This window comes from Dermacentor albipictus, chromosome 1 (genome assembly GCF_038994185.2).
Source record: "Dermacentor albipictus isolate Rhodes 1998 colony chromosome 1, USDA_Dalb.pri_finalv2, whole genome shotgun sequence".
NCBI lineage: Eukaryota > Metazoa > Arthropoda > Arachnida > Ixodida > Ixodidae > Dermacentor > Dermacentor albipictus.
The window spans coordinates 217727151-217754699 of NC_091821.1; the positions used below are offsets into that span (position 1 = coordinate 217727151).

At 46.3% G+C, this 27549-nt stretch overlaps 1 protein-coding gene across 2 annotated transcripts in view; it reads left to right on the top strand.

Moving 5' to 3' along the window:
• Positions 1-27549, top strand: part of LOC139054215 (uncharacterized) — a 91394-nt gene that overhangs the window by 21625 nt on the left and 42220 nt on the right. For both annotated transcript variants that reach the window (XM_070530894.1, XM_070530895.1), the window contains exons 4-6: positions 8468-8677; positions 11602-11806; positions 18380-18602. In XM_070530894.1, coding sequence (XP_070386995.1) covers positions 8468-8677; positions 11602-11806; positions 18380-18602 — 638 coding nt within the window. The remainder of the gene's footprint in view (positions 1-8467; positions 8678-11601; positions 11807-18379; positions 18603-27549) is intronic.

The window sequence follows — 27549 nt, forward strand, 5'->3', positions numbered from 1 at the left end:
CTTGCAGGAGTCTTGCACAGCTGATTTGGTCAGTTTATTTCAGTTGCAGTCAGCAGATGCCTGCCACAGTTCAGTCATGCATAACTGCCAACTCTCCTACTTTGTCTGGAAGACTCCTGAATTTTGACCAATCCTCCCACCATTCCTCCCAACTGAATGGGCACGGCCATGAATCTCCTGAAAAACTGCTAAAACCCACCGGGGGGAGGGGAAAAAAAAAGCTGTCATGCTGCACAACCACATTGTAACCGCCATTATGCACTAGGTAGCTAGCCGAAATCAAATGTAAATCTAAGCTATTTGTGTGTAGGCAGTGTAAGCTTAACTTGGTTCGCTTCAGATGAGGCATGCGTTGAGTGCGCGTGAGGCAAGGGTCCAATAGGCATTGCATAATGATCAGTTTTATTAAGTCAGCTTCGCCACAATACATCTTTGTTAGGCAGTGAAGCATATTAAGATTGGTAAGGAGGTACTGTCACAGGACGTAGTACCTGTTCTTTAATTATACATCACAGTAGTACAAATGCCAAGATGTGGAACAACAGTAGTGGCAGCCATACAGTAAAAAAAATGAGCTAGATTTTCTCTTTTGTCCTTTTCTCTAGAAAAATGCATATTCTGAAGTTGACTTATTATTTTTTTTTATCATTGGGGATCGAAACATACTTTTTTTTTCTTCCAAAATTAACTTTCGGAATTTTATACCTATGCATAAAAGAATTGGGGTGGAAATAAACGCAGAGTTTTAAAAGGTCACAGTTCTGCCGGAAAGGAGGCAAAGAATATGGTGACAGCAAAGTATTCAACTGCACTAAATAAGGTTTGTAGTTTTATCAGGCCTATAAATTGATGTAAACATTTGTTTAATAATTAAATTTAGCAAGCGTGTGTTCACATGCAGCCACGCAAAAATGAACAGATCTTGCTCACTGACCACGAACACTTCGCAGTCACAATGCTGAAGTGACAAAGAGTGCCAGCAGCAAGAAGCAAATGCGTCATTCTGCCTCTCACTTCGTGCTGCCTCTCACTTCACTATGTCTCGGAAATTCGAGATTACATGGCTTGAACATGAACATAGTGCACATGAAGCCACCAGCCATTTCAGCTTGCCCTTAGCCTTTGCGTCCGCTGCAGATTTTCTCCAAGATATGGAGCATGGGCCATGTATGTGCTCAGCTGTGTGGATAGCTGTGCGTCGCCACGGTTTGGCTAGAGGAGGAGATTCGTGCTCACCTGCCTCCCATCTAGCTCGTGCTTGATTACATGACCTCCAAGGTCGGGAGTGCGAGAAGACTGCACACGTCAAGCTACCATCCTTCTCAGCTCACCGTTGCACGCTTTCCCTCTCATCTGCAGCATATCGTGCGCTGGCGCCATGGCCGGGATTCAATCCCGTGACCTTGTGCTCAGCAGCCTAACACCATAGCCACTGAGCAACTCAGAAACCATTGAGAAATTCATAAACTTGTGATGACTTTTTTCCCAGTGTAGTGAAGAAGATGACGAAGAAAACGCTCTTGTGTCTGCTGTGCGCACGATCAGCGTTCGTGTACTGCCGGTGCGACCTCGATTGTGTCTAGTGTCAGAATAAATCGCCATACTACATTTGGTAGAGGTGCTGCATTCCCTGACCTCACCCTGGAACTTCGCAGCCGAATGTTGACCACTGCTCCAACCACTACCATGAACTAGATAACCAACAATCTGCCTGGAGCATCCGCCACTCCTATCATTCGCGGCGCCGGCCAGCTACAGTGGGACCCTGCTTTCTTTAGCGGATCAGGGGAGACTGATGTGGCAGATTGGCTCTCTACCTATTAGTGCGTCAGTGATCACAACAAATGGGATGACCCGACGAAGCTACGTACCGTCATCTTCTATCTTGCTGGTGTTGCAAACCTCTGGCTCCACAATCGTGAGTGGGAACTACAAACCTGGTCCGCGTTCAAGACAGCATTCACAGAAGTCTTCAGCTGTCCGGCCGTGCGAAAACTCTATGCTGAACAGCGTCTACGCCAGCATGCTCAACAGCCCGGGAGACTTATACCAGCTGCATAGAGGATGTCGTGGATATTTTTGCCCACGTCGATTCCACCATGAGTGAAGAGGACAAGGTGAAGCATATCCTCAAAAGCATTGAGAACAACGCATTTTAAGTTCTTCTAGCAGGAAACCCAACTTCTGTTGCTGCTGTCATCACTCTTTGCCAGAGCTTCGATGAGCTGCGTTGACAAAGGGTCCTTGCACCCAGCAGTGTTGCACCTGGTGACTCTCTCTGGCCTCACGCTTTGCTCCAACTCCATGCCCGCTTCATCGCTCTCCATTACGATTAAGGATTTAATTCGTGAGGAGGTGGCACGCCAGCTGTCTATGGTGCCTCTCAGTGATCGACCTCTCCAGCCTGACACATCACTGGCCACTCCCATTAGGCGGGCCATTCGCGAAGAACACCCTGAGACCCTACTTTTAGCTCAACCCTATCTTCCTGTGGATGCACCTCTGACCTATGCCGCACTCGCAGCGGGATGCGCGGCCAACATTTGCATTTCCTGTGCCAATGAGACCTCAATGCCTCCCGCGTCGCCTCCAATTCCGCCTCAAAGCCCAGTTCAGAACCCTTGGCACAAACGCAACAACAGGCCCATATGCTTCGCTTGTCGTTGCGCCGGCCATGTCACATGCTTCTGCTATCGTCGCATGCCACCTGCAAAGCATGCTGTCACAATGCCTGGATATGGCTATTCCCACAATGCTACCGGGCATGTCATGCTTCGCAACCCAGAGTTTTCGCCGTCTCCTCGATGCCCTGTCGGCACCCATGGTTCGCCATTACTGCATTGTTGCTCACCTTCCCCCTTACGTCATCACCAGTCACCTTGCGAGGGAAACTAGTTGTTGCCGTTCCGCAGGCAGAAACTGAAAGCTTCGCAACTGCTACAAGGCCTGCATAGTCGCCAGGCAATTTTTGGACGTTTTGGTCAAAGGAACCATCGCAACTGCGCTTATTGATAGTGGGGCTGCAGTTTGTTATAGATGAAAAGCTTTGTCATTCTCCCTGCATACAATTGCAGAATAAAATTCATTAACATCAACTTTATCCTTACTACGTAATACTTTGTGACTTGTTAACATGGATGTTTTCTTTTTTCTTTGTTTGCACCTTCTCCTGCTTGGACTGTAGTCTGCAGTATTGTACCAAATAAACATAAAATAAAAATAAACCTCCACAAGGTCACAACGTCATTGTCTGATAGGCTTCTGCCCCCGACTGCCCAGCATATAGCACCGCTTGCTCAATATACTGCAAGGGTGGTCATTGACGGCAGTGTTGATGTTGAATTTCTCGCGCTGTCTTCGTGTTCATGTTCACATGACGTCATTCTCTGCTGGGACTTCTTGTCTCACCATCATGCCATCATTGACTGTGCCCAGGCCAAAGTGGTGCTTTTCCCGCTTGCCAATGCCCCGCTGCCTGACCCTTCTGCAAATAAAGCACCCAAATTCACCCTTGTATCCGATACAGACATATCACCCGAAAGGTCGGTTCTTGTGCTCGTCTCTTGCTCTACCGCGCCAGACGCTACAGTACTTTTTACATTGTCGCCTATTTTTCTATGTCGCAAGGCTCTATCTCTCCCGTTTGCTGTCCTTAATGCTGTATCTGGATTATCTTCTATGCTTGTCTGTAACCCATCTCAATACCCTGTAACCTTACTGGGCAGAGAATCACTAGGTCATGTTCAGCCCCTTGACCCGCTTCTCATTCTCAATATTTCTGATGACACGGTCTGTTATCAGCTCGATGCCCTCACTTCTCCCGTCCTGTGTGCATCATCGTCATCATTGTCGTCGTCGTCATCAGATGTTCTCGAATCTGTCATAGGTGCTGATCTGCCACCTCAGTATCGCCAGCAAGTCCTCGCGCTACTTCAGAATTTTCACTCATCATTTGATTGCGACCAACCATCCCTGGGGTATGCGGCTACCGTCACTCACAGCATTCAGACTGGTTCCCATCCTCCATTATGCAAGCGACCATATCACGTGTCGTCAGCCGAACGACAGATAATTAATGAGTAAGTCAACGATATGCTGTACCGTGGCATCATTTGCCCTTCCCACAGTCGTTGAACATCCTTGTAGTATTAGTATGCAAGAAGTACGGATCAATACACTTCTTTGTGGATTTCGCCGGATTTCTCGACGCACCTCGTTCGCTTGTGTGAGATGCTGACCTGCCTCACCTCTGCCGGCCTCCAACTCAACATCAAAAAGTGCCGTTTTGCTGCTCGCAAGTTAACAATATTGGGACACATTGTATTGAAGGGCAGTATGTTTCCTGACCCAGCCAAGCTTTGCGCGGTCAGAGTTTCTGAAGCCCACTACTCTTAAGGCTCTCAACAGCTTTATAGGGCTCTGCTCTTATTTTCGGTGTTTCATGCACAATTTTGCAACTATCGTCACACCACTGACCAATTTGCTTACCGCTACCAACGGCGTCTTCGCGTGGTCAACTTCTCGTGACGAAGTCTGCAAGCAACTACATTGCCTACTTACTTTGCCAACGATTCTTCGACACTATGATCCCATAGCGCCTACAGAGGTACACACGGATGCCAGTGGCATTGCACTTGGTGCCCTCATCGCACAACGGAAAGACGACTATGACGAGTTCATTGTCATGTATACGAGCCACACTTTAAAGAAGGCAGAAGCCAACTACTCTGTTACAGAAAAGGAGTGCTTGGCCATTATTTGGGCTCGTCAAATTTCATCCATACCTATACGGTTGCCTTTTTAACAATGTCACCGACCACCACGCCCTTTGCTGGCTGTCCTCATTGGAGGATCTGTCAAGTCACCTAGGCCAACGGGCACTTTGCTTACAAGAATATGACATCCGCATTATCTACCAATGCGCTTTCCCAGTCACTGATACCTTCTGATGTGGCTTCAGTGTCTCTGCCGTTCGCATCCATGTCGCCCATCAACGTCGCTGATATGCCGGATGAGCAGTGCAGGGATCCCCTGCTTTCAAATATGCTGAATTTCCTCCACCATCTATCCGTCATGGCCTCTTCTCGAACACTTAGTCGCCAAGCCACTCTCTTTGCTGTACGCGACGACATCCTTTATCACAGAAATTATTTGCCTGATGGTCGCACACGGCTGCTTGTGATACCATGACATATGCGTTCTGACATATGCACTTATTTTCATGCAGCTCCTCATAATAGTCACGCCAGCGTTCTGAAAACGTATACTCGGCTAAGGCAGCGTTTCTACTGGCACGGCATGTTCCACCTTTTGCGCCAGTAGCTACACTCTTGCACGGCGTTCCAACGGTGTAAAATTCCACAGCGCCCTCCTGCTGAGCTACAGCCGCTGCCCTGTCTGGCTCGGCCCTTCGATCGTGTCGGCATAGACCTATACGGACAACTTCCCTGCAGCTCCTCGGGTAACCGATGGATAATTGTAGGTGTTGACCACTTGACACGCTACGCTGAGACTGCCGCACTCCTGGCGGCCTCTGTGCTTGAAGTTGTGTTTTTTATCTTGTGGAACTTCATTCTTCGACATGGTGCCCCACGCGAACTGCTCAGCGACAGGGGGCGTGTTTTCCTGTCCAAAGCAGTCCAAGCCCTTCTCGCTGCATGCATCGTTCGTTGTAAGTGTACAGCCTAATACCCGCAAACTAATGGCTTGACAGAGAGGTTCAACCGCACACTCGGTGACATGTTGACTATGTACGTCGCCTTGGACCACAGTAACTGGGACACTGTTTTGCCGTTCGTAACGTATGCCTATAATACGGCCACACAAGCTACCACTGGGTTTTTGCCCTTTTTTATGCTGCAAGGACGAGAGCCCTCGCGTACTATGGAAACACTGCTCCCATACCGACCCAATGCTTCTGAATGCACGCCTGTGTCTGAAGCCGCCAAATACGCAGAGGACTGTAGGCGGCTCGCTCGAACCATTACAACTGCCGCTCAAGATCGTCAAAAGCTGCAGCATGACAGTGGCGCGCTTAAACTACTTTTTGCGACTGGTTGCCTTGTTAGGTCGTGGGTCCCGCCTCACAGCCTTGGCCTTTCAACCAAACTTCTTGCACGCTATCATGGCCCTCACCGCATCACAGACCATGGCTCCGCTGTCATCTGTGTTGTAGAACCTGTGATGCTATCACCCGACCTTAGGCATCGCGGGTGTGACCCAGTTCATGTCAACCGACTTAAACCATACTATGACCTCCTGATCCTACCTACGCCATAAGTCATCAGGATGGCTTTTCTTGTCACCCAGGGGCCATTGTAGTGAAGAAGAGGACGAAGAAAACGCTCTTGTGTCTGCTGTGCATGTGATCAGCATTCGTGTACTGCCAGTGCGACCTCGATTGTGTCTAGTGTCAGAATGAATTGTCATACTACACCAGGAACACCTATTCAGAAAGGTGCTATATGTCCTGTCATAAGTACATATAATAGAACCTTTCATAATACAGTAGAACTGCATTGATATGCTACTGTTCGATGTGTTTTCCTGGCTCTCGCACTCTGTAGCACTGGTCCCGTTTAGTTTCCTTAGAGTCATGTGTTACATTTCTCTTTATGGTTATGTTAAAAAACTTCTACGGTGCACTACTGACGCAGTAATGTCCGTCAGGAATTCCCACATTGACAATCTCATCTCGCTGATAAAGTAGTCGCTTCACAGAAGCTGCTATGCAATGCATATGGCCTCTGGCCCTTGCACCATAAAACTCCATACATCATCATTACCATACCATGCATCGCCTTGTTCAGATCACTGCTGGTCGCCAACCTGAACATGGCTTACGAAGTCAAAAGCCAAGAAGTAGCTGACAAATGTATAAGGAGTAACCCCACACCCATATTAGCAGCCGCTCTTGTCACCCTTGATACCTTGCATACCTAGTACTTTGATATACAAAGGTTGTATCAGAAGTAATGCAAAATTTGGCATAACTTTTGTTAACTAACATATGTTGTTCAAATTCTACATGCTTGTAGAGCTACTCTTTCTCAATACAAAGATACTACTCAATATAGTTGACATCACAAGAGGTGCATTTGCACAATTTTTGAATCCAATGCTGGAATGCTCTCAAAAAAAAAAAAATTTGTCCACATCGAATCAATTTGTCCACTCACTGACAGTTTTCACTGGTAACAGTTGATGGTCTCCGATTTTGTGGTTTGTTTTCAATGCTCATTTCCCACTTTTTAAAACTTGTTATCGATCTGTGCACTTTACCCTTGTCGATAGTGTCATCGCTGCAAACATTCAGTAGCCTTCTGTGAATGTCGGACAGCCTGCACCCCTTGGTCAAAAACTCAATGACAGCCCTTTGCTTCTGCTTGGAATCCATTAGTTACCTGTAATGAAAAAGTAGGCTTATTATGGGATATTATAGAGAAATATTTACTCTACAAACACGTAGAGTATGAGAAACTTATGTCAGCTAATGAAAAAGTTATGCCAACTTTTGCGTTACTTTAGTATAGCCTTTGTACAAGCTGGTGCAGAAACTGAAAAAGGGCTGTGGTTGTTTAAAAAGCAGTTGCTATTTTAGATTTCTACCCAAAGGCTAGATGGAGATTACAAGCAAGCTTTATGTACTTTTATTCATGGCTGTAACCACTCCAAAAAAGTGCATGACATTCAGCCTGACTGCCAGGCAGTGATGGGTTTTGATGGGTTATATCCACTTCAAATAGGGTTTTGTGTGAGTGCAGCATTTGTATCATCAGTAATGCTGCTGCAAGCATTGTCAAGTGTGAGCTTTTCACAGATCATATATTCTTTTTCCATCGTCCACTAAACAATGGATCAGCACGGCTGTCCTGTATGAGCAAATCATTATCGGGTCTTAGTCGCCTCTGTGGATCGCTGTCCTCTCATGCCCACTGAAACCTTCAGTAAAAAATACTACCATAACCATCACAGTCTAAGCTAACTATTTGTATCTCAGTTTTGTGGTGAAGTTTAATTTAGATAAAATCACTAAAATTTGATATGCTTACTTTTGTTCCCTGGCATGTGCGAAGAACTTTAGTATCTATCTACTGAGGAACATGAGAAAACAGGTCTGCACGTTTAAGATTTTTTTTTCTCCTAACATGAGTAATATCTTAAGTTAATCGTCATTTGCACTGTATCTTTAAAATAGAGGAGAAAAAACTTCAGCCCTGTTGAAAATGATGTAGAAAATGATGTTACCCTACCCATTCGGCTGTGCTGAACATGTACAGCCATATACATATATATATATATATATATATATATATATATATATATATATATATATATATATATATATATATATATATATAGATTTATTGACGTTTCGGCCTGGGTCCAGCCTTCATTAGAATGATTTTTGTATATATAAAAATCTCTTTGCTGTGTCTTTCTCATACAGCAAGCATGCTTTTTGCAGGCCGTGGGTTCATGCCTTGGATCCTACCTGGAGCTGCAAGTGCAATTTTCCTACTCTGCCTGGAAGGCCTTGAGCAAGATTTCCAAAAGTTTTCCTCAAGACAGAAACTCCAGCAAGTCGGCAGCTGCAAAGTCATCAGCGGAGCTTGCAACTACTATTAAAAAACACTTTGCCAGCCTGCTGCATAAGTTAGGACCAAGCACAAAGCAGGTATGTATGAAGCATTGGTTAAGTGGAACATACTTTAGTCATGACTTCAACATTGGAGTAATGCAATTTGTGCATGTTGAGGGAACCACTCAGGTTAATGGGCAGAGTCGGGGTCCAGTGGCCCTACACAGTTCATGGTGTCAGGAAGAGTGGTGTGCTGGATCATGCTCACATGGTGAGTGCGCACGAAATGTGGCATTAAAACACTTTAGCCCATGTTTTAGGGTGCCACAGAACAAAAGTGGTCATAGCTGTTTAAAATGGCTCTGATGCAGTGTCATTTGCTATAGAGGCTTCATGACACTAAAAATTGAGAAACAGCATTAAGGAGGCACTGAAACGCCTTTTCCCAAAGGCTGAATATATGACGCAATGAGTGCAATGAATTTCACACAAGTATACGAGTATATTTTATTTCCTTGCACTCCCCAGTTCTGCCTGCGGCTGTTGCGTGATTCTGTGTGCTCTGCATTGATGGCAAATGCCAATGCAGCGGTCTGTTTACACGCCGTCAATGCCAGCCTTACATGTGTACAGGCTACTGATGCCAGTTCTTGTCGCACCAAGCTGCATGAAATAGACCAAAACTGAAGACTACGCTAGTTGCTGAGATTAATTTGTCAAAGCATTGGGGGGGAAAAAATAAATAAATAAAATGGACAGAGAATGGGAACATATCGACACATGTGCTATGAGCAAAGCAACGGAAAAAAAAGAGGCAGACGTAAGTCTTCCTTTGTGTGTGATTTTTTGTGCTGCTTTGCCACTCTACATGCATTAAATACGTGACAATTTTAACGTGTACAGCAAAATAATATGAACTGCTGGAGAGCCACACCCAAGCTTGCAGCTGCGAGTTTTGTTCATGGGGTCATTTGCATTGCAATTAACACTTGTTTTCTGCTTTATATTGGCGGCGAGGAGTTACGGAGTCGCCATCTATCGGAAGCGCCTCGCTGGCGTAGTTTGAGGGATCACGCGGCGCGCTCCTCATAGGTTTTGCTGTCAGCGCTCACTGAAAACACCACGCGTGAGCTCTCCCGGACATTTCTATAAGTACTTTCGAAATGAGAGAAATTGTTTACTGTCTAAAAAATAATCTTGGGCAAACTGTAAGCACAGAATCGTTTACAGACGCTATCTCTTTACCGAATACGTACAGTGAACGCCACTGCGCGCGTTTGCCGCTATGGAGTCTCCCGAACCGGCTTCTTGCGTGAAAGGTAGGTAAACGCTGAGAGCAAACTATGTGAAATATGTTCTTACAGTGTTTGTATAACTAAATGGAACGTAATAGAAAGAACCCTCAATGCAGCGATCGCGCAGATTCGCAGCGACCGACTGCGCGTCTGCATGCTTGTCCGCGCACTGTTTCGCTTTCTCCGCGCACTGTTTCGCTTTCTCCGCGCGCGCGTTCTCGCACTGTGCCATGAGCTTTAGGCAGCAGAATATGAGCATTTGACAGTATACAAGCAACCATTGTTGCGTGGGAGCTATCAGAGCTGTTCAAAAATGATTTCATTGTAGAGACTTCGACGCCTACGGGGACTGTGATGTGCCGTCGCGACGATTCAATCTTTTTTTTCTTCTAAATTCTTTGACCTTTCAATATTATTTCTCGAGTTGCGTCGCATTTCCCGCTGCTCCTTTTTTGTAATCCAGTGCATTAATTCATAGCACAAACATGGCCATATGCCATGCTTTTTTTAAATGTGCTTCTTACCGCTGCCTTTCCACTCCACTGAACTTGCCTGTATCTATGTCATTGACAAGTTGATAGACCAAACCGTCAGGACGTTAGTCGTGCAGCAGACTCGGGCGAGCGTCTCAGTGCGCGTTTTCAGAACATCACAGACCGGGCGCCGTAGCAGAAATCTTCCTCGCGTCTGTGCTTGCTGCATACCCGAGTTATAGCCGATGACTGTTTGCCGGTTTTATGTTTTGCGAGCTAAGCTTCACGCAGCTTCTTGTCCTGCGGCTACGTGTGAATAAGGCTGACACCGGCCTCCGTTACATGCGTCCGGCCCTGCGGCACCGAGCAGTAGCCTACCATGTTGCGCGCCTTCAAAGGCAGCCGCTACCTATTGTAGTGCTTTCGAGCGTTGTAAAGGAGACACTCGAAGCGGGAAAATTTCGCCACTAAATGAGGACCGCAGCGTACGAGGGAATTCAAACTCGTTTTCAGCTCGCTTCGGCGCTCCCGAAGCAGCCGACGCGGCCGCTATGTCCACGTGATCCCTCATAGCACGTCACGCCGACGGTGGCGCCAGCTTTTCCAGTGGTGGAGCTCGAGGCCAATACTACCTCATGCTGTTTATGTGACCTGTCTCAAACAAGAGGTGACCTTTCTCAAGAGCAGATGCACGAAAATGTGTTTTTGAGTTTGTCAGACCTTCAAAACGCAGTGCAAGATCACTGAAAGCGGCGCTGTTTGCCAGCGCACTGCTGTTGCCTATAGGCGTAATATTTCTAAAAGGCGTTTTTCGGGATGTCCCACGTATTAATATCAGGAAACACAGCGAGTGAGACATTCTGGTTGTTGAGTGACACTTTTTAATAATGGTTATGTATTCTAAGTGAATCGGCATAAAATTTCCCAAACTAGTTCATCTTATTGCTGCATCCAAGCAAGGCTGCTTAGTGGAAGCCTAACATTACTCTTTCTTTTATGTTGCACCTGGTAGCTTTCCTTTTCTCCTGTCCATCTTCCCAACACAGAGTGCACAAGAGGATAGAGCAATGGCATAAACTGGCAATTTGTTGCTGCAATTGTGAGTACATGTAATTTAAACAGATGAATTGTAATGTGATAGCTTTCCAAAGCACCATGTCTTTTCTACATCTGCAACCTCTTCGGCTTCCCTCTAGCAAGACCAAGTGTGCAAAGCCAAGCCATCATGGAATGATTATGTTTACTTTCATAGGGTTCCCTTGCCACTGGAGTTGCAGACAGCCAGCAGAGCCAGTTCTATGTTGAAGGCGCAGTGCCTGCCTCCAGCAGCCTGACATCTGCACCTGAAGGGCCTGCTCAGCCTGGCACCAAGGCTCTTGGTTGGACGCACCCTTCTGAAGAACTTATAGGGTCCACCGCAGGGTCCACTCAGCCTCCCGTGCAACCAGGACAACAAGGTGACTGCCCACTGCTTTTGTAACCACTGGATAAACTTCAATAAGGTCCACACTTACTGTTCTGTTATGTATTTTCGCAATTCTAAGCACCCCCTGCTATTTTCACAAAAAAAATTGGAAAAAAGTTTGCATGCGAATCTAAACGTCCTCTTTTGTACTAGAAAGAGCGCGTAGACAAGGCTGCCAAGCATGCTTGCTAATCTAAGTGTCCTCTTTTGTTACTAGAAAGAGCGCGTAGACAAGGCTGCCAAGCATGCTTGCTCACTCTATCGTCGAGCCGAAGCTGTCGAAGTCCCAAGGTGGCATGGTGTCAGCACAATCTCTGGCTTCTTGCACACAGCCGCCTGGATCGGTGGCGCGATCTCTGGTTGCTTGCGCACGGCTGCATGGATCGGTGCGTACAACGGGGGTCCATCGCCGCGGCGCGCCGATCCAGGCGGTTGTGTTTTGCGTTGCTGCATTCCTACACTACACGACAGCTGGTGGCACAGAACGCCAGAAACTAAGCTCCTCCCGATAAACGGCCAAAAGCGACCTTGATCAGCAGCGCAGTTTCGCGGGCATAAGGGGCGCACATTGCCTTGTGAACTCACACAAGCACTAGGTTCACTGTCTGCGCCTAGGTATCTTTCTTTTGAATGTTGGTCATATAAAGTGTTAATTTTCGTGCCTGTCTCGTCGAGATATCGCTACGAATAGAAGGTGTGTGTGTGTGGGGGGGGGGTCATGTTAGATTTTTCGAATCTAAGCACCCTCCTCTCACTTTGGGCATTGCAATCATGAAAAAAGGGGGTTGCTTAGAATCGAGTAAATACGGTAAGTTATTTCAGAGCGCAAAGGAACACACTCACATGTACACATGCACTCACACATACCAACACCTCAAGGAAGGATATCTCCCCACTTTTCCACATGAGCGCCCATGTGAAAAAGTGTGGGTACATCCTTTCTTGGGGTGTTTGTGTGCATGCGCTCATATGAGTGTGCTCAATCTTGGGAGCACGGCACACATCAAGCCACCATCCTTCTCAGCTCACCCTTACAAGTTTACCCTCCCACCCACAACAAATTGCATGCAAGGTCTTATCGCACTTGGACTTTATACGGAACCTAGGCTTCTTCTGGGACATGTCTTCAGTCGCGTGCTGATGGAGGAAAGATAAGACTTTCAATGCGAGCCCAGTGATGGTTTTGGTTTTGTGTCCTGTACCACACAATTGATTAGGCGCTATATAGGATGTCCCACACAACTTGAGCCAAATCTTAAAAATATGCAAATGCCACGTAGCTGAACAGAGCCAAGGTAATGTTTGCTGTCGCTTGGAAATACTTGGGTTATTTTCTGCATCCTGCCTAATTACATAATTAGTCACAAATTAATCAGCTTCTCAAATATCATGATTAAAAGTCATCATCATCATCCTCATCATAAGCCTGTTTTATGTCCACTGCAGGATGGCCTCTCCCTGCGATCTCCAGTTACCCCTGTCCTGCGCCAACCGATTCCAACTAGCGCCAGCAAATTTCCCAATTTCGTCGCTCCACCTAGTCTTCTGCCATCCTCGACTGCACTTCCCTTCTCTCGGTATCCATTCTGTAACCCTAATGGTCAAACGATTATCTAATCGGCGCATTACAGGACCTGCCCAGCTCCATTTTTTTCTCTTGATGTCAATTAGAATATCGTCTATACTCGTTTGCTCTCTCATCCAAACCACCCTCTTTTTTGTCTCTTAACGTTATGCCTACCAATCTTCGTTCCATCACTCTTTGTGCGGTCCTTAACTTGTTCTCAAGCTTCTTTGTCAGTCTCCAAGTCTCTGTCCCATATGTCAGCACTGGTAAAATGCACTGATTGTACACCTTCCTTTTGAATGATAAGGGTAAGCTTCCAGTCAGGAGCTGACAATGTCTGCCCCTATGCGATCCAATCCATTTTTATTCTTCTATGAATTTTCTTCTCATGATCAGGGTTCCCTGTGATTAATTGACCTAGGTAAACATACTCAGTCACAGATTCTAGAGGCTGATTGTTGATCCTGAATTCTTGTTCCTTTGCCCGGCTATTTATCATGATCTTTGTCTTCTGCATATTAATCTTCAACCCCACTCTTACACTCTATCTGTTAAGGTCCCCAATCATTTGTTGTAACTCGTCTGCATTGTTGCTGAATAGAACAGTGTCATCGGCAAACCGAAGGTTGCTGAAGTATTCGATGTTGATCCTTACTCCTAAGCCTTCCCAGTTTAATAGCTTGAATACTTCTTCCAAGCATGCAGTGAATAGCATTGGAGAGATTGTGTCTCCGTGTCTGACCCCTTTCTTTATAGGTATCTTCCTACTTTTCTTGTGTAGAATTAAGGTAGCTGTAGAACCTCTGTAGATATTTTGCAAGGTATTTACGCAAGCGTTCTATACTCCTCTATTACGTAATGACTCTATGACTGCTGGTATCTCTACTGAATCAAATGCCATTTCATATTCTATGAAAACCATATAGAGAGGCTTATTGTACTCTGCAGATTTCTCTATAACCTGATTAATGAAATGGATGTGATCCATTGTAGAGTATCCCTTCCTGAAGCCAGCCTGTTCCCTTGGCGACTAAATTCCAGTGTTGCCCTTATTCTGTTGCAGGTAATTTTGGTAAATATTTTATATAATACTGGGAGTAAGCTAATGGGCCTATAATTTTTCAATTCTTTGTCTCCCTTTTTGTGGACTAGTATAATGTTCGCATTTTTCCAGTTTTCTGGGACCCTTGCAGTTGATAGACACTTCGTATAAAGAGCCGCCAGTTTTCCAAGCAGTACGTCTCCTTCACCTTTGATTAAATCGACTGTTATTCCATCTTCTCCTGCCGCTCTTCCTCATTTCATGTCTTGCAAGGCCCTTCTGAGCTCATCGCTAGCTATAGGAGGAGTTTCTGTATCCTGTTCATCACTGTTTCTAATGGAGGTATCCTGACTCCTCTGGGTATTGTACAGATCAGTATAGAATTCTTCTGCTGCTTTTACTGTATCTTCGAGATTGCTAATGATATTACCGTGCTTAGTGTCAATGAGAAAATTGTACACCAATGTCAAAACCCCTGCTTCACGTTCTGTTGCTCAGTGCATGCTACATAATAGTGTTTTGCCAAGCATGATTGAAGCGTGCGAATAGATGAAAAATTGCCAAGTGACTGGCTGCTTGAGGCACGTTGTGTGTATTCGCAGGCTTCTCTCATACTTGGAAAAACATTTATGTAGTACATATTGAGCAATAGAAAGCTGTATCCATAGTTTTTCATGTTGCTGTACAATTTTCCTTATTTACACTTTTAATCTAATTATAATATTTGAGAATTTTATTAATGCCGGCTAATTATGTAGTAAGGCAGAATGCAATAAATCATCCAAGCACCTCCAAGTGATGGCACACATTACCTTGGTTTTGTCCGGCTACCTGGCATTAACATGTTTTTAAAATTTGGCTCAAGTTACATGGGACATCCGATATATAAAGGGGCTCTTACCGTATTTACTCGCATAATAGGCGCACTTTTTTTTTCAGAAAATCCGGCTCGAAGTTCGGGGTGCGCCTATTACGCGGGGTAAAATTTACGAAATATTTTCAACTCGCATTCCCGCACTTTAAATTTTAACATATGTCAGGAATATGGCTACTCTCACATAATTCACCAATAAATCTAGCATAAAAGGGAAAATAAAAGCTACCTACTTACCTTTTAATGAACAGGCGAGAGACGTTGACTGAACACACACGTAATATTTGTTAAGACTATTCAGAGTCCAAGTAGTAGTCGGAGAGAACATCCTCATCACCGCCGGGTGGAGACTCGTCTTCCTTGTCTGAGCTCCACAGCATGTCGTCTTCGCTTGCATCCAGTGCATTGGAGATCCCAGTCTTCTTGAAGCTTTTCCTGACGACGTCATCTGAGATCTCTCGCCAAGCTTCCACGATCCATTCGCACAGCATTTCCATAGGCGGCCTCTTAATTTTGCCACCGGGGGTTAGTTGACGCTGTCCTCCAGCCATCCAATTGGTGTAAAGCCTTCGAACGTTGTCCTTAAAAGGCTTATTTAGGGAAACGTCCAAAGGTTGCAGCACGGAAGTGAGGCCTCCCGGAATCACGGCAGTATCCGTACGCACCTCTGACAACTTCTCTCATACACGTTCTAGGAGGTGCCCGCGAAAACTGTCTAAAACAAGCATGGCCGGATACAACAGGCCGCCCGGCCGCCGGCCCCAGACGGTCTTGACCCAGTCTACCATCCATTCCGCGGACATCCAACCTTTCTTTTGGACCCTCACGTGTATGTCTCGAGGGAAATTTCCCTTTGGGAGCGTCTTTCTCTTAAAAATAACATAAGGCGGTAGTTTGCGCCCATCCGCAGTCACTGCCAACATGACAGTACACCTTTGTTTTTCAGCGCCAGATGTTCGAATAAGCACACTCCGTGCACCTTTTTCCTCTACTGTTGTATTTCTCGGCATGTCGAAACAGAGAGGAGTCTGATCTGCATTACCTATTTGTGACAAAATGAAGTTTTTCTGCTGCCGGAGCCGTATGACGAAACGGTGGAACTCGAGTACCTTGTCCTCGTATGCCGAGGGCAAGCGCTGGCACAACGTTGTGCGCCTCCTCAGGTCCGTGGCGTCGCATGAAGCGCGTTGTCCATCCGGAGCTTGCTTTGAAGTCTTTCGCTTCGATGCCCTGCGCTCGGGCAATTCTGCACGCCTCTGTCTGCACTATGTCGAGAGACACTGCACAACCGTCCTGTCGAAGGCCCCGTATGTGTTGGAACTAGTTGATCTTCTACTTGCGGATACTTTCCCGACTTTGCACCGCGGAAGGCCCGTCGCGACTTCTTTGTTGCCTGAAGTTTTTCTTGCTGACCTCGCCAGTTGCGAATGCTTGTCTCTCCGACACTGAAATGCCTGCTTGCAGCACGGTTCCCATGCTCGAGTGCATACTGCACAGCTTTCAGTTTGAATGCAGCCGTGTAGCTGCCGTACTTGCCCATTGCGGAACACGCAACCACACGAACTGCACGCCGTTTGCAAAATGGCGAGATGTGGCGATTTGTCTTTTCTTTGCCTGTGTCAGCATGTGTAGAGCATTGATGGCGATGGCACTGTCACTTGTGTCGAGTCGCCCGGCCTCCGAGAGTCGCCCAGCTTTCCGAGCTGCCTAAAAGCGAAGGTAGCGAAAAGCTTATATCCGCGCGGCGGTTTGGAGAGGAGGGGGGTGTTATCGATAGTAGATGGAAGAATTATTTTTCGCTCGTTGATGCGTTTTTCTCTCTCTTTTTTTTTTGTTTCTACGGACGCGTTAGGTCGTCGTGCTCGCTGGCTTCGCGGCGGTTCGGGGAGGGGGGTGTCGGTAGTTAATGGAAGAGCTAGTTTTCGCGATGTTCTGTGTGCTGTGGGCCCTCAGCAGCTGCGACGGCAGCAACAGTGAGACGGCAGCAACAGTGAGACTAGTAGTCCAGCAAATGCGTTGATAAGCTTGGGTTGTGAAATGTGCTTGCGTTTTTTTTTTTTTTCACCTGAGATGGAGGGGCAGGAGGGTGTAAATGCGTAAATAGTGTAAATGCGGCACTGATCACAGTGCCAAGTTCGGGGTGCGCCTATTATGCGCGGAAATAAACAAATCAAATTTTCCGCGACCAAACTGGGGGTGCGCCTATTATGCGAGTGTGCCTATTATGCGAGTAAATACGGTAGTTCAAACTCTGTTTTATTTGAGAGAGAGAGAGAGAGAAACAACTTTATTTAGTCGCCTGCAGAACTACACCATGACCAAATGGCGCCGCGACGTGGGCCCTGACGTCTTCTCAGCGGGTGGTCTCTACTCAACTCCAGCGCATGTTACTCCCGGGGTTGGTCATACTGAGGGGCAACGTTCCGTCGGTTTCGCTCGGCCTTTGTCTTTCAAGAGCCGCCGAGACCTGCTGGATGGCCCAGGTTTGGTTTTCGTAGTCGTAGCATTTCGCCTCAGCCGCGAGTCGCGGCGGAATCATCGTACTTGTCGAAGCTTCGTCGGGGAACTTGGTGCAATCCCATAGGATGTGCGTCAGGGTGTCCCTCTCCCGCTGGCACATGCGGCACACATCACTCACGTATACTTTCGGGTACAGATGATTCATTAACACTGGGGCAGGTAAGGAACCAGTTTGTAATTGTCTGAACAGTACCGCCCCCGCTCAGCTCAGCCCCGGGTGCGGGGGTGAGAAAGTCCTTCGAGCCAGGCGGTGAAACTGTGTAAGTTCGTTGAATGTCGTCATGCAGTCCTTGGCACTACACCCCGTTGGACGGTCGGTTGTAGTGGCGCAACCGTCTATGCAAATTTATTCAAATAAAACTGTGTGTTTTATTTGAATAAAGTTCCAGTCCCCTCGGAGTTTGAATTAATGAGATTCTGCTGTTATCTGTTCAACTAATGTGTTGGTTGCAATTATGTGTTCAATCAAGTTATTTTAGCTGCTGTTGTATGTTTCGGCATATAGAATGGTGCCGGGAGGAACATCCAGAGAAAAGTATCATTGATCACTGTGTTTGTGCAGAGAGTGGGCTTCTTGGCGTGCTTGACACGGGGAGTGACCTGGAGGACGTCATAAACCTGCTGTCTGCTGCACCACACCCTAGCCCAGCAACAGCTTGTCCTAAAGGCTTTCTGCGCGAAGCTGCCCTTTCTGTGTGGCCCCCACCTGCAGCCAGTGCCCTGGGTAGCTGCAGTGGCAAGCGCACTTGGCCACGTCCCACAAGTGGGGCCCACCAAGGCCTTAGGTGATTGCACTTCCTTCACGTTTTGTGTAGCCCTTAGATCTGTGACAGGTCACTAGAGGAAAATATTGTCAAGCTTAATTGGTAGATAATACCTGCAAAGTAGAAAACAGCAAACGAAATAGCACAGAGATTTGGTACATGGGAAAATTTCAAATGACAGATGGTGATGCCATATTCAAGTATCCCAAGTGCCTCTTGCAGCAACTAAGACGAGGCTAGTTAAGTACCGATGATTTTTTAAAAAATTACATTAAAATTGTGTTGCATCTGAAAGAAAATATACATTAATTCTGGTGTCTCAGTTGACATTTGCAGAATAAAAAGTGGCATTTAGCACAACTGTGAAACCATCTGCAACAGTGACACTACTTCTACCAGAAAGGTGCCACAGTTTGTGAATAGAGATTATGGCCTAATGCTTTCGTTTTCTCTGACAATGGAACCCCGGTCTTTACCAAACATCGGCTTCTAAGGGAGTAATTCACCAGCATAGACGAAGTTTGTCGGCGTTCAGTGTTTTATTAAATTGCACTTTAACCCTTTCGCCGTCGAACCTTTCTGGCCGTGACGCACCTCCAGTGTCGGCTTGGTTTCAGGGAACGAGCATAACAGGGAATGAACATAGCAATTTATTTTTGCTTACGATTGGTATACAAATAACATAGTCAATGGAATATGCACATTTCAGTGTTCTGCAGCTGTTGTTAGTAAACATCATCATCGTCATCAATCTGACTATAACATCAGTTCAACATCTGGATCTGACGATGCGGACCTCACCTCTTCCTCGGATAAGACGCTGTCTGAATCCGAGCTCGGCTTGTATTCTGAATCGGAAAAGCCACCGCTTCAATGAGCAAGCGAAGGTCCCACGCACTCAGCCATCCGAAAGTAACCGCGCCCAAGGAGGATGCGTTTTCAGTCGCCCACACAACAGAGAGAAATGGGACGTTGCGTGATCAAAAAGACAGAGGGAGATGGAAAAAGGCTAAAACAAAGTTTGAGGGGCTTTATGTTTATTGCTGCAAGCCGGAAGCGAGGGTGCGGCGAGAGAGCGAAAGCAGCAATCAAGTCATGTGTCAATCTCTTTTCGGAAAGACAATGGCACGTGCCCCTGAACTTGATGGGCCATAGCAGACACACCAACAGAAGAAAAATAAAAACCTTCAAACCAGCGGAGATGGCAGAACAACCCTTGAACTCATAACTACACGCGCACGATGCGTAATCCAGTGAACGCTGAGCGACCGCATGGCTCAGCAAAGAGAGAAGGGGGAGTGGCAGTCGCACCGCGCTCTTCAATACATGTACCAACGCAGTGCGGGGTGAGAATACGAACTTGTAGTAAGATTCAACAGATGGCGCAGCCAGTCCAGGAGTGCCAGCTTTGCACTCAGGCGCGAAATTTTGAACGCATGATAGAGAACGTACCGGTACGTCAGTGACACTGTGGGGAGGAAGTGCGAAGACGTACTAGTACGTCCGTGACGGCGAAAGGGTTAAACACCGCAATATTTGTACATCTGTGAAAAACTGCACAGAACTAGCTGTTTAACCTTTTAACCCCCAATTAATTCCAGAAGAATATACCAAATTTCGCAAATTTTGTTATGTTGCCTTGAAGTTTTTTTTAGTCAATCTGATTTTGAAAAATGTATTACTTCATTTGTTTCTGGTTATAATTAACACAAAAATAAAAAAAAGCTTCTCTTGAGGGTCGCTTTCCCTCAATGCCTATTATAACTTAATTTGGCAGGGCGAGCATCACATCATCGAGCTGAACAAGTGTAACTCGTCATTGGCAATATTGGTACAACTTCCCATGTCGAGTACAGCTCCAGATTGGGGGTTAAAGGGTTAATGCTCAACTTCTATAGACAATCGTAGCGTTTCATACAATTACTAGAGGAAACTGGTCCTAGTGTCTATGGCAGCTTAACTAGCATGGGAATGATGGGTAGTACATAGATTTGCCTAAACTTTGTCCTTCTGGTTTTAAACGGCACCATGGCTTTGCAAAGTGATCATATTTAAGAACATACTGCGTTATAAATAGCTAAGTAAACATTATTAAAATTGTCCGATGGCAGGATTCAAACACGGCATAAAAGCCCGATATTGAAACCATTATGCCACGGACCAATGGACATTTAGAACCACTATAATTAGCAGTGATTATGCATGCTTGCAGAGTGCTTGTACCTTCTGCATTAAAGAAGTATAAATTGCTTTGAAATTTAGGCCAATTTAAGCCCAAATAACACATAATAAATGAAGCCACAAAAACATGTGAAGCCCCAAGCATGAAGATCAGACAAATCCATGTACTACCCATCATTCCCATGATGGGTGAATGATCGCAGCGTCAGAGTTAGCTCTAGTAATTGTAGGAAACTCTATGTAGACAGTGTTGTGCTCCTTAAGTTTTCTCAAACCAGTTTAACTTAATTCGGGGCTGAACTGCTTTTTAGTGTGAAGACAACAGCATGTCATAAATCTTCTGTTTGCAAATACCAAATACACTAAATTGTGCCTGTGGAAAGCCAGTGAAAACTTTGGAGAACTTTTTTTGTAGGGGTGTACCGAATCGTAGATTTCGAATCGAGTATTGAATCCAATGAAGAAAAACAATGCCAGATGTTGAATCAAATATCGAATATATAAGTTTTTCACAAAATTCAATGCTTACAAATTTTGGGCAAGAAAACACAGTGCTGCACATGCTTGGGAATCTCCTAACGTTGCATAGCAAGAATGTAGCAAGCTATCAGTAACTTAGGTACCGTGAAACCTCGTTAAACCGTAGTTGGCCGGAGCTCGGAAAAAGTAAGTACTAAACGGTAGCACTGCTTAACGAAAATAGTGCGAGATAGCCCACCTACCTGTCAAAGACGGAACTACGAGAGAGTGCGATAAAAGGGGACAAAACATGCAGTATTTATTCACTTTGTGTGACAAAAGTATGTTATTTTCGTTTGACGCCGCGACGGGCTAGCAGCGACAACGGCGGCCTCAAACTTGCTCAAGGTACGAGCCAGCTTTTCCACCAGCCCCCTTTCCTCGGCAAACACCCACATGAGGCTGACGTAATGTACAGGATCTGCCACTGTCGGGCCTGAATTGCCGATGCTGTCGCTTTCCGTGTTGTCCTCATCGCTGTTACCCACCGTGGTTGCTGAGTGGCTATGGTGTTGGGCTGCTGAGCACGAGGTCGTGGGATCGAATTCCAGCCTAGGCGGCTGCATATCGATGGGGGCGAAATGCGAAAACACCTGTGTACTTAGATTTAGGTGCACGTTAAAGAACCCCAGGTGGTCAAAATCTCCGGAGTTCCCCACTACGGCAGGCCTCATAATCAGAAAGTGGTTTTGGCATGTAAAACTCCATAATTTAATTTTTCCTCATCACTGTTAGACGACACTTTGGCAATAACAGAGGCAACGATGGCAAAAAGTTGAACTTCGAAAAGTCAAACCTCATAGCTGACGTATTTTCATGGTCACAGCAGCATTGCTGACCAACTTCTCCTTCGTATTCCAAATGCCACACACCGTAGTCAACAGTATATCCCTCTTGCGTGCCAGCACCGACTCGTTCGTGCCACGTTCGGCAGTATTAACGATGTCCAATTTTTTTTTCTATGTTGAGCACGTGGTTTTTATCCTAGTTTGCACGAAACCACGACACGGGCCACAATTCTTCGACTGGCACATCGCTGAAATGATGTTGACGTTGATGTGTCTTCACCCTTCCAAGCGTCCTCTGCATCTGCGCCTGGAGGCTGTTCTAATCTCTGAGTCTCATTGTTCTGCTGGGCAGACATACCGCCGTGATTTTGCGACGAAAAGTGGAAACACTATGTGTTAACCAATACGTATGCACTAACCTGGTACAGCATATGCGGATACAAGATGCATTATGTTCAATGGCCACTGAGTCAGGTATTTGACTTTACTACTTTTAAAAAGAAACTACTGTTTAAGCGGATACGGTTTAACGAGGTTTTACTGTACATAGAAATCAAGATGCACAGTGCAGTCTATTCTTATTAAAAGGAACACCTAATTAGTATGTCATCTTTGATTGTAGCTCACTCCCAGTATATGAAAGCCGTGCAAATATTTTTTGTTAGTAGAATTTCTGTAGAACAGAATCAAGTGTTTTTTTTTTTTTCCTTCTGAAACTAATTAATTAGTGGCGTTCAGTTGTACTGATTACCAGTGAGGTTCTGAGTTTAATAGTTGACCTTTGTTTTGTGGCAATCTTTTATTTATTGCACAGAAAGTTTTGCTTTCCAGTTTTTCTCCAAAATACAAAATGGCTGTCTCAACTTTACAGCAGGTGGGTTAGCATAAGGCCAATATGCGCGACAAATGAAAAAACTGTGCATCCTGTGTCACAATCACTGCTTCATGCGTAGCTGGTGCGATGGTAAAGAACAGGCACTATCTGCGTAGTTTTGTTGTCAGGTTCGGCATGTGATTTGCCATCTGTCACAAATTATGTCCTCATGGAAGGGGGGAGTATTCTGTAAGTGTCTACCTAGTGGATATGTCCATTTCGCACATGTCTAGTGTTAATTGGCTGGGGGCACCTGTCTCCTTGTACATACCCTAGCCCAACCAATCAGAACTTCAGCAGCAGATAAAACGGACATCTAGGTTTATTCTTGCAGAACACCCTGGAGGGTCACATCACATTAGCACCCACCCTGTAAATCCAAAGCTAGTCTTGTGGCAGGTTGCTTAAAGGGGGCACTGCTATTAAATTATTGTTCATCATCTTTTTCCATCAATATTAATGAAACTTTGCAGTCTTGTTAAGGTTTTTGTGCTGATTTCAAATATGTAATTATTTTTCCAATGGGCCATTTAGTTCTGAAGATAAATTCATTGTCCATCGTTTGCGGAAACAATAGAAAAAGAACTGCGCTACAAAAATTCATATTGGCACACGCCTAGGTACTAGAAAACATAAGGAACACAATGGTAGAAATACTTTTTTGATATATTAAATATTAGTAATTTTATAGCAATTCAATCTTCACTGTTCCAATTGTGGGTCCCTTATTGTCTGATCTAAAGCAAAACTGAAAAATTTTAAAGCATAAATTCCAAAATCTGTTCCTACCCCTGTGTGCTTTGTACACTCAGCTACGAGCCACAACAAAAATTATGCCTCTACCTGCCTTGAAGGCAGAGATATGGTTGCTGCAAATCAGCAAGTCAAAAATCGCTGTTTCAAGAAAACGAGAAAAAAGAAGTGAAGTCACTTTTAATTAAAAGTGCAGAAAAAATTGTGCACTATTTTGCAGTGAAAGTGGCTAAAAGCCACCAGGAATGTAGTCACTTTGACTACGGCCACCCAAATGGTGTTTCCTGAAAGAATTCTGGATGTCCGTAGTGGTCTTGCGCTTTTTTGCAGATGCAACTGCTCGACGGCGGTCCTTCTCCACCATGCGTTTCATGCTGGGTATTCCAGGGTTGAGGTGCAGCTCTTTCAATATTGCTGCAGAGGTCGTCTCACAGCCAGCACTGAATTTCATGACTGCCTCAGCTACTGCGGCTTGCACGGTGAACAGTGAAGCATCCTGTTCCTTTGGAGCCAGTGCCCATATCAGGGAGTGGAGAGACTCATTGCTGTTCTGAGTACTGCCCCATAGGCACCGCTCAAGGAGCTTTTCATCAGACAGGCACTCATAAATGGGCAAGAGGGCTTCACAGACATGAGGAGGCAAATTGTAGCAGTACTTAGGGGCTGTCTCACCCTTAGCGCTTGCTGCATTTTGCTGGCACCACGAGCTTGGTCCTGGTGGACAATAGCTGTGCTCCGATATCAAGTCATTTGATGTTGTGTGGTGATAAGTAGCCATCACAGCCCTTTTCATTCCCTGCATATCACCCTTGTGAGTCTTCAGGGCCCAGCCATAATATCGTGTCAGCATCGTGACTAAGTCGTTAGTTTGCCTTTACCACCAAGGCTCTCCAATCCAGGTCCCTTATGCTTTACGATAAGGTTTCGCAAGCTTGTGCCCAAACGTTTTTGTACGTGGTTTGTACAGTCTTCCTTTTCCACTGAAATGTATCCATACACTCTGGCTCCCTGCAGCGCAAGGAAAGCGCGACTGTCACCATCTGAGAGTAGGGTGGTGTACCTCAGGTTATACCGTTGCAGTGACCTTTGGAAAAGGATGAGGGCAGCTTCAACTTCCATTTCGCCGGCCTTCTTGGAGGTGTTTTTCTGACAGGCATGGCTCTCCTTCCAAGCTTTATAACTCGGGTCATTATCCTTTGGCCCACGCTCACAACCAGCGCCTAAGTGGCTGAGCACCACATATTCAGTGACTAGCCCCGTAAACAGCTCTGTGATGGCGCCTACGCCAATGTGAGATGAATGGCCGCGCGTCATCCAGGAACAGTCGTGTGACTCGGCAATATTTCCCGCATTTCCAAGCTCCAATTCGTCGTACAGTTGCCGAACCGATTGCGCGCACAGTGCCGTCTGCTTCTCGGCAGCAAGTGCCGCCGCGGGTGCCAACTTCCTTTTCACATACCGCAGCCACGTTTTCGTGTGAAGACCACGGTGGGAGATGTTCATTGTGGCAAAAACATCGTTCAGCGCCGTTCGCCGATTCCCGGTGGCTTGCATCGCGCGCGCGGCAAGAACGTTCACAACGAACGGGTTGCACTTCTGGTTACCGTTCACGCGGGGTGAGCTCCACGCCGACGCGATATCACCGCAACACGCACACGCGATAGCAATCTTTATGGCAAGGCCATATTCACGTTCGCATTTGCCTACTGTGACGCTACCGCCGCACACCTTGCACTTCACAAACGACATCAGTTCGTTCACGGCATCCAAACAAACGATGGCGAAGCCTACCTCCACGTCGACTGGTGCGGCCGCAACATCGTCAGCGTGAGTGAGGGAATCCAACTTCCGTTTTGTTGCTGGCGTTGAAGCAAGGACTTGAAGTTTTCTTTTGGCATTCATATCCCTCTGCAGCAAATCCGCATGTTGCAACATTGCAGTGTCACGCCAAACGCGGCCGCTGTCCGTAACAATTTCACTCGTTGGTGAGCTGGCTAGGCCTACTTTGGCGTCGTACGCGGCTTGGGCATCATTTGCGGTTGGCGGCGGGCTATTCTCTATGTTTTCCGAAGAAACAGAGCGCTTCTGAAAGTTATAAGTTGATCGCTTCTTCTTTTTGCCGAACTTGTGCCTCGTGGCGAACTTCCCCGGTGCATTGGACATAGTTCCGCACTTGTCACAAACGTACGACTGAGAACAACGAGACGCGCCGTCGCGTCGCCTGCGGAGTGGAGCAGATGACGGGAACCTCGTGCAGCCAACCACAGCATGCGTTTTTGGTCACGTGCGCTAGTCAACGAATCGGATCGCGTGTTCGGACTTCTTTTTCTCCCCGGATTTCAATGTCACTGGCGAACCAACAGAGTCACTTTTGGCGGGAAATTAAAAAAGGAAGGCTACTCTTTCTGACAACACCAAGATGGCTGCGATCGCGCCCATAGAAAAAGAGCTACGCGCCGCGATAAAAAGGGCTGTCTTTGTGCGGAATTCAGTTCACAGTGATGTTATAAATTGATATTGTGGACCAAATACTCTTCCCCGAGATTCGAAACTTAGTGAATTAAAGGAATATTAGCTGTAGATATTGAAAATCTCATTTCCAAAAAAATCGATTTTATCGCAATTTTTTCGCCGCAAAGAGCCGTGTCCCCCCTTGAACCTACAAAAAGACACCCATGTGCATCTTCGAATGGGGTCAGAAAGGAGAGGCTGCTGTACGGCGTGTCACAGAGGTGGTGGCCATGAACAACTTCTGTACACTGCTATCTCATACACTCGCTTTGGTTTGTGAGTTTACCATAACATTATGGTACAAACCATAACTTTAGTCAAAGACACCCGATAAGGCAGTGCCGATTAGGCCTAGTAGCCTAGATAGTGTGGCCGTGACGAGGCGGCCCTGCCTGCCAGCACAATGTGGGTGCAATTGCACATCAGGCTGATGTCGGGGAGTGCTCGCAGTGACAGTCCGCTACTGCGTTAGCTGAGGTGGCTTGTCAAACGATACCCAAAGGCAAATGATCAAGATAACGGCCCTTTCGCACAAATCTATGTCCGGCGCCTAATCCGCGCTCGATGCCTGTTGGGTGGCACCAAAACCAGTGTCCTTGAAGCAAGCGATGCATATTCCCGGATGATCGCTCATTCATGGCCGGATGCATGACGCTCCATATGCTGCAATCGCTATCTCAAGCACCATCGGTGGGACGTGGATTTCTTGTTTTTGCTGCATTTTTCTCACTGAGACGCGCATTATGCAGTGCACTGTCGCGATCGGTGATTGGTGTTTGAAACATGCGTTCAGTTAGCGTTCAGTTCCGCCTCACATGATTGGCCTAGACCTCACCCAGTCGCCAGCCACGGAGAATGTAAACTGAATGCACGTTTCGAACAACGATCTACAACCTCGCCTAGTAGGCGTGCAAAAACCATCGTCACATATCGGTAGCAACATGCGTGCCGCTTCAAACGGGCGATCAACAAATAAGATGGTGGCCATGACATGTTTCCAGTGCACTGATCGCTTACGGTACTTGGTTGTTTTTGTGAACAAAAATTGCTGTGCCCACACGTGAAATTGGGGGGGGGAGGGGGGGGGATATTTTACACAATTTTAGTGCAAAACAGTTGCATTCTAGCACGTTTTGGAGCCTGCTAGCCTTACGCGAGTAGTAAGTATGTGGAGTTACGTTCCAGCGAATTTCGTTGACACAGGATTGCAGTACAGCGACATTTCGTTGCCGCGAGGTACGAAATGCATTGAATCCTATGGGCGTTCGCCGGGGATATGAAAATGTTTCATTTTCGCGAGAATTTTGTTGTTGCGGAATTTCGTTATCACGGGTTTTGACTG